The sequence below is a fragment of the Oryctolagus cuniculus genome, chromosome 6, assembly GCF_964237555.1.
Source record: "Oryctolagus cuniculus chromosome 6, mOryCun1.1, whole genome shotgun sequence".
NCBI lineage: Eukaryota > Metazoa > Chordata > Mammalia > Lagomorpha > Leporidae > Oryctolagus > Oryctolagus cuniculus.
The window spans coordinates 16,551,227-16,570,531 of NC_091437.1; the positions used below are offsets into that span (position 1 = coordinate 16,551,227).

At 45.9% G+C, this 19,305-nt stretch overlaps 1 protein-coding gene across 2 annotated transcripts in view; it reads left to right on the forward strand.

Annotated features, from left to right (window-relative positions):
* Nucleotides 1-19,305, forward strand: part of MEGF10 (multiple EGF like domains 10) — a 171,589-nt gene that overhangs the window by 119,717 nt on the left and 32,567 nt on the right. For both annotated transcript variants that reach the window (XM_051844159.2, XM_002710085.5), the window contains exons 9-13: nt 1,637-1,849; nt 9,961-10,135; nt 12,765-12,885; nt 13,659-13,822; nt 16,792-16,894. In XM_051844159.2, the coding sequence (XP_051700119.2) occupies nt 1,637-1,849; nt 9,961-10,135; nt 12,765-12,885; nt 13,659-13,822; nt 16,792-16,894 (776 nt within the window). The remainder of the gene's footprint in view (nt 1-1,636; nt 1,850-9,960; nt 10,136-12,764; nt 12,886-13,658; nt 13,823-16,791; nt 16,895-19,305) is intronic.

Here is a 19,305-nt window from a genome sequence, read left to right on the forward strand (position 1 = left end):
GTCACATTAAATGCACACTGGACGCAGACTGGAGAGGTATCAAAGGATTCCTCAGATCTGTCCTCTCTGTGCAAATAGGCTTCCAGCCACCCTGGCATTGTTAGTCGTCTCGTCTGTTGTTGAGAGCATGCCAAGCCTTGAGGGAAGGCGGTTTCTTTGTAGTATGCTTTCTTGCCATTGCTTTTAGCTATGCTTGAATTTGTCATCATGCATTGCTGCTCGCCGTCTACAGACCTGGGATATACAATGCTGACCTAAAATTTTGATTCTGGGTCTTGAAGACTTGAGAGCCACGTGAGAAGTGGCCACTAAGACAAAGTGTTCCCCACGTGGGATGAGTGCTGGGCTGATCTTCAACCCCATCTCCCTTCCCTTGGCACAGCAAGCTCCCTTGCTACAGAGAGCGCTGACAGCCACCTCACTGAAACAAACGTGGCCAGCCCAGGACCTACACACCCTTCCCATGGAGCAGTGAGAGACCATTTTCCCCTTCCTAGAGCAAGTCCTTCTGGGAAAGGGCTCGAATGCCATTTTTTTTTAGACAAGACAGTGGATTTGTGAGATCTGATATTTTTTTTTTCCACATTTGGCAACCCTTGCTTGAAACAGGACAACAATCCCACTGGCCAAAACTTTTGTGTTAGAAAACTCCGTGCTTTCCTAAAACTACAGGCAAATGCATCCCCAACGCTAGTCCCCGGACATCTGATTAGTGCATGAGGAGCAGGGATTACCATTCAGCTTTGAAAAGAGCAGAAACGAAAAGCTGAAATTGAAAGATTAATGTCCGTATATGACGTTAATGTCGCTTCGTGCCCCAGCTGTTCCACTTCTAATCCAGCTCCCTGCTAATGGCCTGGGAAAAGCAGCCAAAATGGCCCAAGTCCTTCGGCCCCTGCTACCCACAAGGGAGACCCAGAAAGAAGCGCCTGGTTCCTGGATTTGGCTTGGCCCAGCCAGGCCTTTGCAGCCATCTGGGGAGTGAACCAGCAGATCTCTCTCTTTCCTTCCCTCTCTCTCTCTCTAACTCTTTTGAATAAATAAATCTTGAAAAAATATTAGTATCATCATGAAAACCCAGAGAATTAAAAATTAAATTTCAAATTTCCCACAGCATTTTCTCTTGAGAATGGAGGGAACAGTTTTTAAATATCTTGATTATGGTTTGGCTTTAATATTTGGGTAGTTTCTTTCTATGCTTCCTGGTACCTACGAAGGTGCCGAACGCTATAATGTTGGCAAGCACTGGGTGTAAAACATGGGTTGAGACCCAAATTCATCATTTTATTTTGTTTTTCTTGTTGTTATTTTTTTCTTCAATGGGACATACTGCTGCTAAGTACAATGTGCAGCCAGAGTAATTCATCTTAATGCTTTCCAAACTATTAATGGGCTAACCACCAAGTAATATCAATGCAATCCATGCACACAAGGAGTCTTCAGAAAATCATGGAAAACACACATTATGAAAAAAAAACAAATGCACAATTTCAAACGTTTTTTGCACCCGAATAAACTTAAGTTTCTATTCCATTTTCCACTAACTTTTGGAGGTAGCCTCGTGTCCGTGACGAAGCCATTCTGAACCAGCCGGTTCATTGTCTCATGGCAGTGGCTCCCTCCTCTTGCTCGACAGGTGCCAGGATGAGTGTCCGGTTGGGACCTATGGACTTCGGTGTGCCGAGACCTGCCGGTGCCTCAACGGCGGGAAGTGCTATCACGTGAGCGGCGCGTGCCTCTGCGAGGCAGGCTTCTCCGGCGAGCTCTGCGAGGCGCGCCTGTGTCCAGACGGCCTGTACGGCATGAAGTGCGACAGGAGGTGCCCCTGCCACCTGCACAACACTCACAGGTGGGTGTCTTATCAGAGCTCTCACTTCAGTGTCCAGGCTTTGCAAGGGGGGCTTGACTAGTTTCCCACCGAAGCTGCTCCCTGCCACTGGGGTCTCCTGGGCGGGAACCAGCAGGTAGGAGGAAGACGTTTTCACTTGGAGCATGTTGGCCTGTGACAGAAGTGCTGAGATGGTTGGATGTCAGTGGTGGATACTGAGTTCTAGTCTCCGTTAACAGCCACTGGTAAATAGTAAATTTGTAGAGGTCTTCCCTAAGAGAGTCATTCTGTGGCATGGCAGCAGCAAAGATGCAACAAGGGACAAGGGGTTAAGCCGAGATTTGTCAGTAAAAATATCTCAAAACGACTCTCGCTGCAACATCTTTTACTTGACAGCACATCTGTGCAAGAGGAAAGGCCATGGAGAGGAAGTGGACGGTGGAAGTTTGTGAAAGTGCTGCACATGTGGCCGTCACATGTGAAATATCTTCTCAGGATTGATGACTTGGACATAGAACTCACAGGGGTCTTTTAGTTCAAAAGTCTCTCAGAGAATCTGAGAACAGGAAACCACAATCCCACCCACCCTACCGCACCTTGTCTGCCTCTGAAAATACCTCTCCCCACCCTTTGTCCTTCTCCCTCCCCCAAGGACCAAAATACACATAACTTAAAATTCCCAGCCTCGTTTGCAGATGTCTGGAAAAGCTGAGTTGGACAAAAATGTGGTGCTTTGGCTAGCAGTTTAGATGTTACTCGCGTAGCTTTTGCTTGCGTTTAGCACAGATGCTTCTTCATTTATAGTTCTGAAAGATAACCAACCGGTGGCTGCATCGAATCCCAAATGCACAAAAGCTAAAAGTCAACAGAAGCATGGTCACTTCTTTAAATCATGGTTAGAGCAGAAGAAAGGATTTTGAGCTTTGAGTGTGTGTTGGAATATATTGTAGAGGTGTGACATAGCTAAGGAGTGTATTGTTGATGTGTTTTAAGTAACTTTGCAAGCCACGTTAGTGAACTTTGGCAAAAAGAGGCTTACTGGAAAATATTGCTGTTCTTTGCATGACAAGTTTTGCTAAACACCTGGGGAGGAAAAGTGAATGTTCTCTGCAGGTAGCATTTTGTTGGTTTTCCAAATCCCCGATACTGAAGGAGCTGGCAGGATGAAGGACAAGTCGTGAACTTGGCCTCTTTTCCTATAGTTTGAGGCTTGGTGCAACAAAAGGTAAGCCTCATGTCACAAGAGCTCAACACGTGCTACCAGCATGGGGCTTCGTGGCGTGTGGACACAGCTGACACCAAGAGGAAACAAAAGCTTGCCCACAAGAACAACTCTGCTATTAGAAGAATTGGGTATGCCAAAAGCATTGCTGTGCTTTTCTGGAATCAGGCACCATGTTAGGAGTGCAAAGATACAAGTGAAGAATTTTTGGGGAGAACCAGCGCTGTGGCATAGCAGGTAAAGCTGCCACCTGAGGTGCTGGCATCACATTGGGCGTCAGTTTGATCCTGGCTGCTCCACTTCGGATCCAGCTCTCTGCTGTGGCCTGGGAAAGCAGTTGAAGATGGGCCAAGTCCTAGGGCCCCTGCACCTGCAGAGGAGACCCAGAAGAAGCTCCTGGATCCTGGTTTTGGATCAGCCCAGGTCCAGCCATTACAGCCATTTGGGGAGTGAACCAGTGGGTAGAAGACCTCTCTCTCTCTCTCTCTCTCTTTAACTCTGCCTTTCAGATAAATAAATAAATTTTTTCCAAAAATAAGAATTTTTTAAAAAGATTTATTTATTTATGTCAAATAGTTACAGAGAGGCAAGGAGAGAGAGAGAGAAAGAGAGAGAGAGAGATATTGTCCATCCTCTGGTTTACTCCTCAGATATCCACAATAGCCAGGGCTGGGCCAGGCCAAAGCCAGGAGCCAAGAGCTTCTTCAAGGTCTCTTATGTAGTTAACAGGGCCCTAAGCACTTGGGCCATCTTTTGCTGCTTTTCCCAGGCCAGGCCATTAGCAGGAAGCTGGGTGGGAAGTGGAACAGCCAGGACACGAACAGATGCCCATACAAGATGCTGGCATTACAGGTGGCAACTTTACCTGCCACAACACTGGCACCATGAAGAATTATTTGATTAATACCAATACTGTGATAATTTCGATGTAGGTCACAGATACTCAAGCGTGTATGCTTTAACAAAGAAGTACATGAGATTATTTGGTAATCACATAGATGAAAATAATGTTAAAATCCATTTAATAATATATATCAAATAATCAGAAGATGAGAAAGAAAATAGCCTTATGAGTACTCCCTGAATCATGAAAGTTGTTTTTAAAGGTAAGTTTTTATACATTTATGTTAGGACCAGTTGACTGATGATTCTGTGACCATCTCTTGCAGTCATTGTGGGAGTCATCCATGTATTTTTATATCTCGACTTTCTATGTAAAATTCCTGGAAACACAGTTTTATTCAAAACAAAAGCTGTACAATCTTCGTATTAATGGAAAGTCCATCCTATGCACTTTATCATTTAATCTAGCTATTGGAGTTTTGCTATTGTAAATTAATGATGCATACCTATTTATACAAAATCCTTTCACTATAATTAATGATATAAGTAATGCAATGTAAATTAATATAATAGTTTACATTGTCTGTTAAAATATTTAGTTATTATGAAGATGGAGATGGAGGCGAGACGGGGGACAGAGAGAGAGACGAAAGAGTTGGGGGGAGAACAAGAGAAAGAGAGAGCTCTCATGTGCTGGCTCCCTCCCCAAATGCATGCAACACCTTGAGGGTGGGCCCAATGAAAGTTGAGAGCCAGGAACTCAGTCCGCAACTCTCACATGAGTGACAGGGACCCAGCTACTACAGCCATGACCTGCTGCCTCCCAGGGTCTGCATTAACAGGAAGCTGCAACTGGGAACAGGCACTCCAGTGCAGGATATGGGTGTCCCAAGTGGCATCTTAACCTCTGCACCAAGCAGCCACCACTGCCTTGTTTATATTTAGTTTTGTTTTTATTTTTGGATTCTATGAAAGTGCATAGACTGACATATACTACAGCTGCATGTTTATTTAGGGATTTGTATTGTATAATTTATGCTGCATTTAAAAAGGCCTCAAACTGAGTGACATATAAAAGCAGTTACTTAGTAACTGATACTTTTCTGTTTGGCTGCTGGGCCAGGGTTCAGGTTGGCGTTTTTTCTGGTTTCTCTGTGTTCAGCTGTTAGCTCATCGACTGGTTGATTGGTCATTACTCACATGTCTGCCGCTTGGCTGGGTGTTGGGGGTGACTGAGCTGCATGTCTCCAGCACCCAGCAGGGTTACCTGGGGTGCTTTCACAGTGACTGCCTTCCAAAGGCATGGAGAGAGAGGGAAGCTGCAACATGGGCACACTGTCCAAGCCTTTGGTTGTGCCATGTTGGCTGATAATCCTTTAGACAGAGCAAGTCACACAACCAAGTCCAGATTCAGTGTACTCTACCTGTTAGTGGGAGGAGTTGCCAAGAGTTTGTAGACAGTTTTATTTCGCAATCCAAGACAGGGCTGAAATGAATTTAAATATATTCATAAATAATTTTAAGTTTTAGCAGTATTATTGAGCCTAAAGACATTCACTATGACCTGGACTTTTCAACTCAAAATTAACTTTTATGGTGAGAATGATTTTGAACAAGGAAATAAAATTTGAGATTTAATAAGATTCCATGTGGGATATGTATATCAGCTCTTGTTAATTAGAACATTTACTAGCCATGGGCAATCAGGATGTGCCCATTTGCAAATGCGATCTAATTGCTGTTACATTTAAGCATTAATCACATCTAAGGATATGAAGAAGTTCAAAGACTCCTGTGTTTTAGCCAATATTGTATAGTATTAGTCTCTTTTTACAACTTAACCATTAAATGGAAAAATTGATGGTTACAAATGTGCGTAAAATGACAAATATTTCTCATACATGTGTGATCCTGCTTTCGTAGACACAAAGCAATGTGTTGTTGAGACAGCAAACATGTAGTGAGTGCGTTCAGTCTCTAATCTGCTGCTCCCACATCCAGACGTAAATCTCATTACCAATTAAGCCGCCTGCCTGAGAACCCATCAAATGCTTCCAAAGTGCTCTGGCTTCCTCCATCTAATTACAAATTGCTGAACACTAATTTTGGTGTCAATCAATGTGAGAACCAGTGTGCTGCACTAACACTCGCTGGGGGGCCCAGAGGATCAATGTTTCTGTCTGCCTCTTGGTTAGTCCAGTCCCTGTCCCCACAAGAGTTGTCTATTCTGGCTAACATTTATATGTACACTGTGAGTATCTTTTTCTAACTGCACAAAGGAACATTTTCCACCAAAAATGTAAGTTTCACTTGAAATATTTCTTTTCCTTCTCTCAGATGTAGGACCTTAGTGAAGTAAGTTTAAACATGTCCCTACTTTTTCGCATATCACAAGTTTTTAGTGGTCCTGCCGACCCCTTTGTAAAATCCTAAATTTTAGGCATGCATTTTCTTATTTAGCCTCCTAGCAGGCTGCTGGCAGCCCTCTGTTCTCTTTGGTGCAAAAGCAGACGAACTTGGGTAGACTTTGATTCTGCCACTACCTGTGTCACATTTTGAATAAATGACTCTTCCTATCTAGGCCTTGGTTTCCTTTCTCTCTCTCTCTTTTGTTAAATGGGATCATTCCTACATTTAGCATGGTTTGAGAGGGTTGGAGTCAGTGATGCATGGGGTGTGGTCTGCCCAGTGCTCAGCAAACAGTAAGTGCTGGCCTGGCAGTCACTCATAGCAACCTCACAAATGTCACATGGGTGAGCATTCTCTGCAGTTGTCGCTGATTTCCTTTAAGGCAGTCTGGGGTGAGATCCACTGTGCGTCAACTGTGACATTGTCCTGTGTTCACTCGGTCATTCTCTACTGTGAGCCTGCCATGTGCCAGGGACAGGTAAATTAAGAAGAATAAAAACAGACTTAATTCTTTCCCTCCCAGAACTTGCAGTGTAGAGAGAAAGGAACACATTAAAGGACAAACAAACATAGGTTCATGGATTGTGACACGAGGTAGGGGGGAAGGAGAATAAACGAGAGACCTAATTCAACTCTGAGTGATGGAGAAATGAGAAACAGATGTGTAAGCTGAGACTGGGAGGACCAGGTAGAGTGAGGTGGGAGAAGGGTACAGGGGATGCAGTCTAGGAAATCAAATAGTCACATGGAGGCTCTTCCGTGAAAAGCCTGATGCTTTCATAAACTTAAGGGACCTGTGATGAGGCCAGCACTCTAGTACAGTGGGCTGTGTCCCACGTGTGACGCAGGCATGCATTCTGGGCTCTGATTTGGGTCCTGATTGCTTCACTGCCAATCCAGCTCCCTGCTAATGCACCTGGAAGGCAACAGAAGACGGCCTGGGTGCTTGGGCCCCAACCCACCTGCATAGGACACCTGTATGGAGTGCCAGGCTGCTGGTTTTATCTGGGTCCAGCCCCAGCCATTATTGGGAGAAAACCAGCAGGTGGAAGATCTCTCTCTCTCTCCTCTCTCTCCTTGTCTCCCTCTCTCTCCATGTCTCTCTGAAACTCTGCTTTTCAAATAAAGAAAGAAATAGTTGAAAGAAAGAAATAAAAATATGCTATAACTTCATAATAAAGAGAATTATGAGGAAACAAGAGGCTGAGAAGTAGGCCGTTGCCATGTGATGGGGCCATGGGCTGCATTTGGGGTGACCACATATCTGGTCTCACAGGATTTTTTTGTTGCCCTATAGTGATTGACATCTCTCTCATCACTTTAAAATTATTTTAAAATTTATTTTCATTTTTATTTGAAAGATGGAAAGAGCTCTTCCATGTACTGGTTCATTTGCCACATACCCACAACAACCAGCCTGGGCCGTGCCAAAGCCAGGAGCCTAGGACTCAATCCAGGTCTCCCACAAGGGTGGCAGGGACTCAAGCACTTGAGTCATCATCGTCTGCCTCCCAGCGTGCATGTTAGCAGGAAGCTGGATCAGAAGCAGAGCAGCCAAGACTCAAACCAGGCAGTCCAAAGTGGGATACAGGTGTCCCAAGTGGCACCTCGACCATTGCACCAAATACCTATCCTTCCCTCTTCATTCTTTTTTTTTTTTTTTAAAGATTTATTTATTTATTTGAAAGTCAGATTTACACAGAGAGAGAAGGAGAGGCAGAGAGAGAGGTCTTCCATCCACTAGTTCACTCCCCAATTGGCCGCAGCAGCTGAGCTGAGCTGATCCAAAGCCAGGAGCCAGGAGCCAGGAGCTTCTTCCAGGTCTCCTATGCAGGTGCAGGGGCCCTAGGATTTGGCCCATCTTCAACTGCTTTCCCGGGCCATAGCAGAGAGCTGGATCAGAAATGGAGCATCTGGGACTTGAACCACCGCCCATATGAGATGCTGGCACTGCAGGTGGCAGCTTTTCCCACTACACCACCGTGCTGGCTCCCCCTCTTAATTCTTAAGAACATGTTGGTTTAGACAACTAACTGTACAGTCACTCTAGCTATCTTAAGCAATGTGGATTGTATACCAGGTACAGTGGGGAGCATTGTGAGGGCTCTAGGGAAGAGAGTGGTGTGAGGCAAAGTGGATATGAGGAAAAGAGCTGTAAGGCTGTTCAGGATTTAGAAAGTGGGTGGCATTAGCTGGGAGGCAGGTGGTGACAGTGAAGACAAAGAGGTGGGTGGATCCAGAATAGAGTTTAATGTTAGAACAGTAGGGCCTTAGTGGTGGAGTGGACATGGGAAATGAGGGAGAAGGAGTTATCAAGAATAGCTCCCAGGGAAATGGAGTGACCAGTGGTGCCATTTCCAGAAATATGGGTGATTGTGGGTATAGGCTGCATTAGGAAGAAGGGCAGGGAGAACAGGGGGTCTACTTGAGACGCGTTGTGCTTGAGATGCCATGGAGGTGCCCGGCAGTTGTTCAAGGACAAGAGGTTGTCCCAGGACTGAGCTGATCAGTGGGCCGAGTAAATCTAAGTAGCTGTGAGATCCAGAATCTGTGCCTGAAATCACACCTTCTGTACCAAGCACCCATCTCAGCTTATGCTTGGAGGTTTCTTTGTGCCACGTTTCCAGACTGTTTTCTGAGGGGTGCTTGTAGGCGCCTAGTTGCAACAGGGGTCTAAAAGGATAGTGAAATAAATCTTTGAAAATGGTGGCCAAATGGTCCAATCCACAGAGTTTTTCTGAAGAAGGGTCGGGGGAGGAAGCGAGGATGCACTTGAGACTATGGGGTGTGGCTGACAGAGGAGGCCATCGGGTGCAGGGAGATGGAGATGGCAGTCTGTCTTCATCCCTCTTGGTGCATCAGACTTCCCAAGAGTAGAGCATCCGAGCCGTCCTCTGAGAGGTCGTTTAACAAATGTCCGCATGTGACGGCGGCTTCTGGTGTCGGCCTGGTGATGGGGAGGGTTTTAGCTCCGTCAGTGGAGGAAGATCATCTTTAAACAGCCTTCCAATTGTCAGCAGAGCCAGCCTACTGCTCAGGTTTTCCTGTGCCGAGAAGCACATGTGCTCTGAGCCAGTGTGCTACAGAGTGCCCCATTGTGTCTGCTCCCTTCCACACGCGTCTTTAGTGCAGCTGATGTGTCTGTCCATTTGCTGTGCGGCAGCAGCTGGCTGCCTGGCCTGTGCTGCCTGTCAGCACGGCTGCTGTTCCAGGTAGAGACAGCTGCCCTGCTGCCAGGTACAGGGAGCCGAGAGAACAGCCCAGCAAGGTCATTGCACTTGGCGTTCTTTGGACATCCCACTGGTTTACTGATTTGATATTGTTGACCGAACGGAGTTCATTGGCTCTTCTCATAGCATCGACATTGTATTGCATTAGTGCTTTCAGTGTAGGAAAATTCAAAAGAATGTCAGACAAAAAGGATGTGGTTGCAACAGTGTCCTGCTAGAGCATGAAGCATGTTTTCATACAATGTTTCTACAGTGCCAGTGAGGGTCCAGCCAATTAATTAAATCATACCAAGCCTGGGAAGGAAGTTTAAATTATTGTGCATGGGATTAGCCACACATTTAGTGATCATGGCTAAAGCAACATTTGCACTGGCCTTGGGTGTCATGTTTACCCCAGAGTGACTTTTGCTTTCATCCCCGGTCCTCAGCTGTCACCCCATGTCTGGAGAGTGTGCCTGTAAGCCGGGCTGGTCGGGCCTCTACTGCAATGAGACATGCTCTCCTGGATTCTACGGGGACGCGTGCCAGCAGATCTGCAGCTGCCAGAATGGGGCCGACTGTGACAGTGTGACCGGGAAGTGCACCTGTGCCCCAGGATTCAAAGTGAGTGACTTGGGCTCTGGAGCAAGGAGAAGACGGGTGCGGTGTGGAGCATGTCAATGCCGTGACTTCTATGACCTGTGAAGACCAGGGAATGTGCCGAAATCATTCATCGATAGCAAGAAAGAGAACAAAGAGAAAAGTGCTGATAGAAGTATAAGTAACAGCTTTAGAATAGAAACTAGGAATGCTAGTGAACTACTCCATGGCACTAATTTTTAATATAAATGTCAGGCAGAATATGTTATAATTATTCCTAAAGCCATTATTTTACATTACTACTTTGTAGGCAACAGTTACTGTTCAAAGTAGACTACCTATTGTTGTCAATTTTTATTTTGATTCCATGAAGACACACCATATGCGAGTACTTCAAAAAGTTCATGGGGAAATGAGATAAAATATAAATTTGCTTTGCTACAAAACAACTTGAAACATATGCATCCTTTTTGTAATATGCATTTCTGTGAACTTTTTGAAGACCCATCATACACAGGATTTCAAAATTTTTCACTACAAAACGAATGTATATTTCAAAAATTTATTTATTTGTTTGAAAGGCAGAGTTACAGAGAGGGAGGTAGAGAGAGTTCTTCTGTCAACTGGTTCACTCCCCAAATGGCCACCACAGCTAAGATTGGGCCATGCCAAAGCCAGGAATCTGGAATTCCATCTGGATGTCCCATGTGGATGGCAGGGGCCCAAGTATTTGGGCCATCATCCACTGCTTGGTCAGGTGCGTTAGCAGGGAGCCAGATCTAAGTGAAGCAGATGGGACTTGAACCAGTGCTCGTATTGGATGCCCATGACTCAAGCAGCAGCTTAACCCACTGTGCCACGATACCGGCCCAATAAATATATTTTGTAGTTCCGTATTCTAGGAATGTGTGTGTGTGGAGGAAGAGAGTAGAAAGATAGAAAAAAAGCTGGAGCTCCCATTCTCCAGTTTGCTCTCCAAGTGGCTGGAACCAAGAGCCAGGAACTTAATCCAAGTCTACCACGTGGGAGCAGATATCCAATCATTTGAGCAATCACGAACTGCCAGGATCTGTGTTAGTGAGAAGCTAGAATTGGGAGCAGTGTCAGGACTCAAATCCAGCACTGTAACATGGGAAGCAGGCATCCCAACAAGCCTCTTAACCACTACACGAAACACCTGCCCATCCATACACTTTTTTAAGTACACTTGTTTACCAAGTTAGTGTTTATTATGTACTTACATTCTGTAGCTAGTTGTTTATAAGTTTTTAGATCCTTTTGATAATGTTGACACTACAAGTGTGCCATGTGCCTATACACCCAGAAAGCAGAATTTGCCTATAGTTTCTAGGATTTCTGAGCTGTAGGTTGGGAATCTTTGTTGCCGGGCTGGAGAACCTTTTTTCTGCCAAGGGCCGTTTGGGTATGTAACATCATTCGCAGACCATACAAAATTATCCACTTAAAAATTAACCTGCTGCAGAGTTAGTGAATTTTGAGTCCTGTTTGTGGTTGCCTTGTACGGCCCACAGGCCCGCTGTTCCTTATCCCTGTAAGGAAAGTGCATGGGGGTGGGATTGTGGTGCAAGGGGTTAAGCCATTGCTTGCGACCTCTGCGTTCCATGTGAACACTGATCCTTGAGCCCCAGCAGCTCCACTTCGGATCCAGCTCCCTGCTAATGTGCCTGTGAAGGAAGCAGAGGATGGCCCAGTACTTGGGCTCCTGCCACCCATGTAGGAGACCCAGTTGGAATTCCAAGCTCAGGGCTTTGGCCCTCATCAGCCATGGCTGTTGTTGTCATCTGGGGAGTGAAATAGTGGATGGAAGATGTTTCTCTCTCTCTCTCTCTCTCTCTCTCTCTCTCTCTCTTTCTCTCTCTCTCTCTCCTCCCTGTAACTCTGCCATTCAAATAAATAAATATATGAAAAAAAAAGAAAAGAAAGAAAAAGGAAAAAGGAAAACGCTTTGTTGTCAAATCCCTCTGTTTTAAAGAGGAGAATAACACAGAATATTGGTGATATTTTCAGAACACATAATGTGGAACTGGTAGATCATAAAGCCACAGAGCTGAGGGTTTTCTGTCCAGTGTCACAGTCCTGTGGTTGGCCCTTCTATTTGCTTTATTTTACGACTCCCTTCTGTTTGGAGAACAGATAACCTCCAGTCTTGATGTCCAGTGCCCACTATCAGTCAGTCGACTTGAGCTTTGCTTCCCCACTGCTGTGATTGCCTTTTACACAAGGGAGTCTGGGAAGCATGGGAGTTAACACAGAGTTCACATTTGTGCTTGTTTATTTATTGGCAGTAATTTCACAGCTACAATTTATTTTTATATATCTACTTGTCTGCCTAAGGATGAAGTTTATTTATTTTTTATTGATTCTGCTGTGAAGGCAAATCTAATGAAGGCAGCAGGCTTTTGTAGGTCCCATTTAATACTGTCTCCTAAACATAGGCCAGCTGGTATTGCCTTTAAATCTCTAAAATTTGTGTAGTGGTGACATTATAGCAAGCAACTTTTAAAAAAAACACAGTGAGTTAAAATTAGAGAGGAAGTATAATTAGCATCACCAAGATGTATTTTTGTTTATTTGGGCTGGCCTTATTTCAGTTGGCAAAATCGCATGGGCTTTGCTATTTGTGCCCACACAGGGCATCGACTGTTCTACCCCATGCTCTCTGGGAACCTACGGGATAAATTGCTCCTCTCGCTGTGGCTGTCAGAACGATGCCGTCTGTTCTTCTGTGGATGGATCTTGCACCTGCAAGGCAGGTAAGAGTGGGAAAATGAGGCTTTGATTTGATCCTGGCCCTGTTATTTCCCACAGGTAGAGGAAAGAAACCTAGACTAGGATTCTAGCCTCGGCTGCACCAAACTCCAGTGCTGACCCCAGCAAGCCCTGCTTCGTTGTGGCCCCGATGCTTTAGGAAGTCCCTGGAAGAGGCTTGCGTTGGTTGCATGGTCTCTGAGGCTGCTGTCAGCTCCAGAAGTCTATGAACCTATACTTTGGGAAGAGCAAACAAGCAGACGCGTGTCTGTGCCCCTAAACTGGGCCTGGAGCTGTGGCAGGAAATGCAGCCCAGCACAGATTTTGTGGGAGGCCCAGACGTGTGTGTCTGTAGGTGCAGTTGGGATACTGGGTTCTCATTCATGGTTCCTGGGGTTGCTCTTTCAAGAACAGCCCTGCCATATAAACATTGCAATTTCCTAGTCTGAACAAAGCTTGGCTTCCCCGAGCATGCAGCACCATGCACTAAAGATGCCCCTTTGTCCACAGCCCTGCCCCAGTCTCCCCATAGTGCCCCTCGGCTCTGGCCCCCTCAGCAGATCACACAGTGCACACAGCTGTGTGCATCCTCTAGGTGCTGTGTGTCTATTTCTGCCTTCTAAGGCAGAGCCAAGGCTCTCTGCTGCAAGGGCTGGGGCTGGGGAACACTAGTGTGCATCTCCAAGAAGTTTCTAGAAGGAAATGTGGCTTGGAAAGCCTCAGCCAAACTCCCTCCTGCCTTGGTCTCCCTCATGCACTCCGTCTTCCTGTCTTGCAGGCTGGCACGGGGTGGACTGTTCTATCCGCTGTCCCAGTGGCACGTGGGGCTTCGGCTGTAACTTAACCTGTCAGTGCCTCAACGGGGGAGCCTGCAACACGCTGGATGGGACCTGCACCTGCGCACCTGGATGGCGCGGGGAGAAATGCGAGCTGCCCTGCCAGGTACGCCCAGGCTAGCGCCACCACCAGGAATGGCTGGGGGTGTTCCTGGCAGTGGTACGGCATCTTTTTGCATTTTGCCTGGTTTAAAGTGATTGAACGTGACCCACCCTGTGGTAGCTGTTAAAAGAATCAAGGTGTTTGGATTCAAACTGGGTGTTGCTTTGGAAAAGTGATAGACCTGGGATTTGGTCTAAGTAGGCTCTGTGGGAATTTCTTCCTTTTCCTTCCTCTGAGCCCTGTTTCCCCTGCCCCCATCCTTTATTTTCTCTGTTTCTTAAACACCCATGTCTTGGTGGCAGCCAGCCAACAGCACTGGCCAGACACCCAGTGTGTGCCTGTCAACTCTAAATATTTTGTTTCCAATGCAATGGCTCCCCCAAGCTTTAGGGTGGAAAGCGGCAGGGGGTTGAAAGCAGGTGCCAGCTGGTGCCCCCGAAATGCTCATCCAGGTGGTGGAAGAAGGTTTGGAAACAGCATCTGTTCATGCAAATGTCTGTGGAATCACAAGAATCTCTAAAGCGTTCCCTCGTTCAGGGCTCCCTCCACTGACAGTGACGTGTGGTGGAGGTTGGGGTCATCACGCATCTCACACTGTGTCTCCTGCAGGCTGAGAGGGCGTGCGTGTACAAAGCGCACTGTGTCAGAACCTGCTGATTTCTCCTTCTTCCCAAAGTGCTTGGCCTGCTGTTCTCTCACTCCCATCACTCTTTCTCCTGAGTCATTGAGCATCTCTCGGTGATGAGTGTTCTCTGCCTCCAGGACATTATCTGCTGGTGACAGAACAAGGTCACCCCCTGAACGGGGACCCCTTGAGGGGACTTCCATAGAAGGGGTGCATCGCACTCTGCCACCCCCTCCCCCATTAAGTGCAACCCACTTCCCAAAGAAAGGTCTCGCCCTGGGCTGTTCCATTCCCTCCAACCCCCAAGACAGAGCTAAGTAGCTTTGCTGCTCTCAGCTGACCAGTGAACAGATCAGCAGTATCTGGGACAGGGGCTTGACCATTATTTCCATTCCCTCCTTACTGTAGACAAAGCCAAGCCCCGGCACTGTTGTGTCTGTTTTTAGACAATAGACGTGTCAGTTCATCACCTGCAAAGCTAAACCCGATGCGATGCATACCCATGAAACACTAGCAGTGCCTGAGCAATGGTTTCAAAGGTTTTTGTTTTGTTTGTGCAAGTTCTGGACCCGTGGTTACGCCATCCGGCACCACTGTGTGTCTACGCTGGCTCCCACGTTCCTCCCTCGTGGTCGTTGTGTGCGCCACATTTTTCTCAGTGTGTGTGTACGGCGAGGAGGCCGGTGGTGCTACGTTTCCTTACTTAATAGGATCTGGGGTGAAAGGGCAGAGCATGTAAGTGCAGAGTTTTCTGTTGTTGTTCTACATATGGACTGAGTGTGTACTCAAAGAGTCCTGCTGCTGTTGTGCCACGAGACAGAGGTGCCCTGAAGACATAAAGACCTGGGAGAGCTGGAGTGAGGAGGGCATGCCAGCATATCCCTGGGACCTTGACTCCAAACACATCACATGCTTGAGGCTTCTACCTGGAAGGGAGAGTGCCAGCTAGTGAGAAGTCACAGACGGCTTCTGTTTTCCTTTATGGTACCGTGTATCCCACTGACGACTTATGGTAATGAGTTTAATCTAATTAGAACTATAATTAAGAAATTCTAGAACTTCTTTATGTGTACCAAGGTCCTTCCTTTCCCCTAAAGAATAAAATCCATGCCAGGAAACCCTGCAGTATTTTATAAACATCTTTAGGAACTAGAGGCTGTTTTTATGAGTTGTGGCTTATAATAAGGTTTTTAAAAATTCATTGGTATAGTTATCTGTATTTTCATTTATGAGGGTATGTCAAAAAGTTGGTGGAGGTTCAGGCATTTGGCCTAGCAATTAAGACACTCAAATCACAGTACCTGGGTTCAATCCCCAGCTCCAGCTCTTGACTCCAGCTTCCTGCTAATGCAGACCTGGGAGACAGTGCCGATGGCTAAAGTGATTGGCTTCCTGGCCTGCATGTGGGGCAACCAGATTGTATTACCTGCTCGTATTTTCAGCCTGACCCAGTCCTTGCCATGACAGGCATTTGGAGAAGTTACCAGTGGATGGAGCCTTCTCTTTGTTTATTTCTCAAAGAAATAAATTATTTTTAAAAAACTTCTAGTTAGTGGAAAGTGAGATTAAAAGAAAAATTTATTCTGGTGCAGAAAAAAAACTTGGAATCCTTATATATGAGTGATCTTCAAAATGTTCATGGAAAATTCATATAAAAAACACGCACAGATGTCAAAATCTTTTGCAGCAAAGTAAACTTACTTTTTAGTTCCCATTTTTGCACCACTTTTTAAAGTAATTTTTAAATTTTATTATATTTTTATTTCTTTAAAGCCAGAGAGACAGAGACAGAGACATGTTCCTTCCACTAGTTCATTCCGCAAATGCCTGCCACAGCCAAGAATGGACCAGGCTGAAGACAGAAGCCCAAAACTCCATGCAGGTTGCCCATGTGGGTGTCAGGGGCCCAAGCTCTTGAACCGTCACCTGCTGCCTCCAAGGAAGCTGCAGTGGGAGCGGATCCAGGGCCAGAACCCAGGCACTTCAACAGGGGATATGGATGCCCCAAGTTACATTTTATCTGCTACGCCACAGTGCTGGTCCCAGTGCCAGCTTTTTACTATTTCCCCCTCCTATGCTCACCAGCATGTTCTCCTAGTTGGTTTTGCCATTTGTATGGCTGAATCACTATGGCAGGCATGAAGTAGGGCTTGCATGATCTTTTAAACACTGCCCTGCTGGACCCTCATAGTGGGGACCAAGGAGACCTAGGAGAGGCGATTGTGGTGTGTTCTTAGAGTTACTTCTGCAAGCAGGGGCTGCCTTCCATGGCTGGTATGACCCTGTTGTCTCCTGTCCCTGCGGTTCCCTGGTCCTCACGGCTGTCTCTGATGCTGTGTTTACGCAGGATGGCACCTATGGACTCAACTGTGCTGAGCGCTGTGACTGCAGCCACGCAGACGGCTGCCACCCCACCACGGGCCACTGCCGCTGCCTCCCTGGATGGTCAGGTGAGAACCAAGGGCTGTGACCCAGTAGGGGAAACTTGTCAACTCCATGCCTAGGACTGCTCTCACGGCTTCAGAGAAATGTACACCAGTCAAGTTTTCAGGAAAGAAAAATGAAAATATGGTAAAGTCTCCATTTTTTATACCCCAAAATGTTAGTTAGGACTATTTGTTCTGTAACCCAGTGTTGATATTATGGGAGCAGCAAGATAGGAAATGTGCAAATGGCTCAGAAGGGTTCAGCAAGACCCCCTGGAGTGTATTTTAAGCAAATAACTAAAGTCACCTTAGTGAGGCAAAAATACTGATATGAATGTGGTTATAGGCAAATAGTAAAATCCTTATTGCTAGGAATAAAAGATTTTTTTAAAGTTTTTTTTTTTTTTTTAATTTATTTGAAAGAGTTACAGTGACAAAGAGAGACAGAGAGGAGAGAGATCTTCCATCTGTTGGTTTACTCCCAAAATGCTGCAATGACTAGCTCTGGGCCAGCCTGAAGCCAGTAGCCAGGGTTTTCATCCTGGTCTCCTACATAGGTGCAGGGGCCCCAGCACTTGGGCCATCCTCCACTGCCCTCTCAGGCACATTAGCAGGGAGCTGGATCAGAAATAGAGCAGCTGGCACTCAACCCGGCACCTATATGGGATGCTGGTGCTATAGCAGGCAGCTTAACCTGCTGCACCACAGCCCTGGCCCCAGAAAGTTTTTACACTTCCTTTTTCTTGCGGTAATGTTTGGATAATGCCAGATTAATAAGATTGGGTATGAATTTTCGAACCACAAGGTTAGCATTTCTCCTTATTTACGTGGCTTTCTGGTTTCAACCATAAGTTACCAAGCTCATGTTGGTGCTGAAAGAAGAGCACCGTTTCTGCTGATGATAGATTTCCTTGGACATTTAATGCCATCTTCAGAGTCTGTACATCATGGGCAAAAAAGCGTTGCTGTTGGCCGGCGCTGTGGCTCAATAGGCTAATCCTCCACCTTGCGGCGCCGGCACACCGGGTTCTAGTCCCGGTCGGGGCGCCGGATTCTGTCCCGGTTGCCCCTCTTCCAGGCCAGCCCTCTGCTGTGGCCAGGGAGTGCAGTGGAGGATGGCCCAGGTGCTTGGGCCCTGCACCCCATGGGAGACCAGGAAAAGCACCTGGATCCTGGCTCCTGCCAGGATCAGCGCGGTGCGCCGGCTGCAGCGGCGGCCATTGGAGGGTGAACCAGCGGCAAAAAGGAAGACCTTTCTCTCTCTGTCTCTCTCTCTCACTGTCCACTCTGCCTGTCAAAAAAAAAAAAAAAAAAAAAAAAAGCGTTGCTGTTCTTCCAGGAGCCCTTTACATTCCTGCCAGCCAGGACTTAGGGTTCCAGTCTCCCTGTCCTCATCAACACACTGTTTTCTTGATTATAGCCATCCTGCTGGGGACAAGCTGATGTCTTACTGTGGTTTTTCACTGATTTTTCCTGATGGTTCATGATGTTGGCCCATGGTATTCTGTGTATGCCTTCATTGGCTATCTGTATATCTTCTATGTAAAAGTATTTATTCCTATCTTAAGCTTATTTTGAATTGGGTAATTTTTCTTTTTATTGTTGGGTTGTAATGGTTGTTTACAAATTATAGATATGCATCCCTGATCAGATAGTTGATTTATGAATATTTTTCTCCCGTTCTTTGAGTTAATTTTTACTTTTCTTGATGATGTGCTTTGCAGCTCAAACTTTTATTTTGATGAAGTTTAGTTTGTCTGCTTTTAAATTTCATTGCTTGTGCTTTTGTTGTCAAATCTACAAAATCAGTTACCTAATTCAAGGTCACAGAGATTTATCCCTGTACTCTATTCTAAAAAAAGTTATGCTTATAGCTTTTAATATTTGGGTCTTTAATCCATTTTGAGTTAATTTTTATATATGGCCTGAGTTGGGGCAGGGTAAGGGTAACTTCATTCTTTCATATGTAGGTATTTAGTTGTCCCAGCACCATTTGTTGAAAAGGCTGTCTTTTCTCCCGTTGAATTGTCTTGACACTCTTCTCAAACATCAGTTGTGCATATGGGTGAGAAGCTTTCTTCCTCTACTCTCTCTTCCATTGATCTACCAGTCTGTCCTATGTCAGTACCACAATGTTTTGATAACTGTAGCTCTATAGGAAGTTTCAAAACTGAGAAATGTGAGACCTCCAATTTTGTCCTTTTACTCAGGATTGTTTTCAGTATTCTGGGTTCCTTGAATTTCTATATAAATCATAGCATCAATTTGTCATTTTTGGCAAAGAAGCAAGGTGGAAATTTAATGGGGATTCAATCCCAGGTCATTCTGGGGAGTGTTGATGTCTTAATGACTTTTAGCCTTCAGATCCATAAACATGGGATGTCACCAGCAACCTGTTTGGTGATTTCATCAGTCCCTTAGAAGAGAGTCCCTTG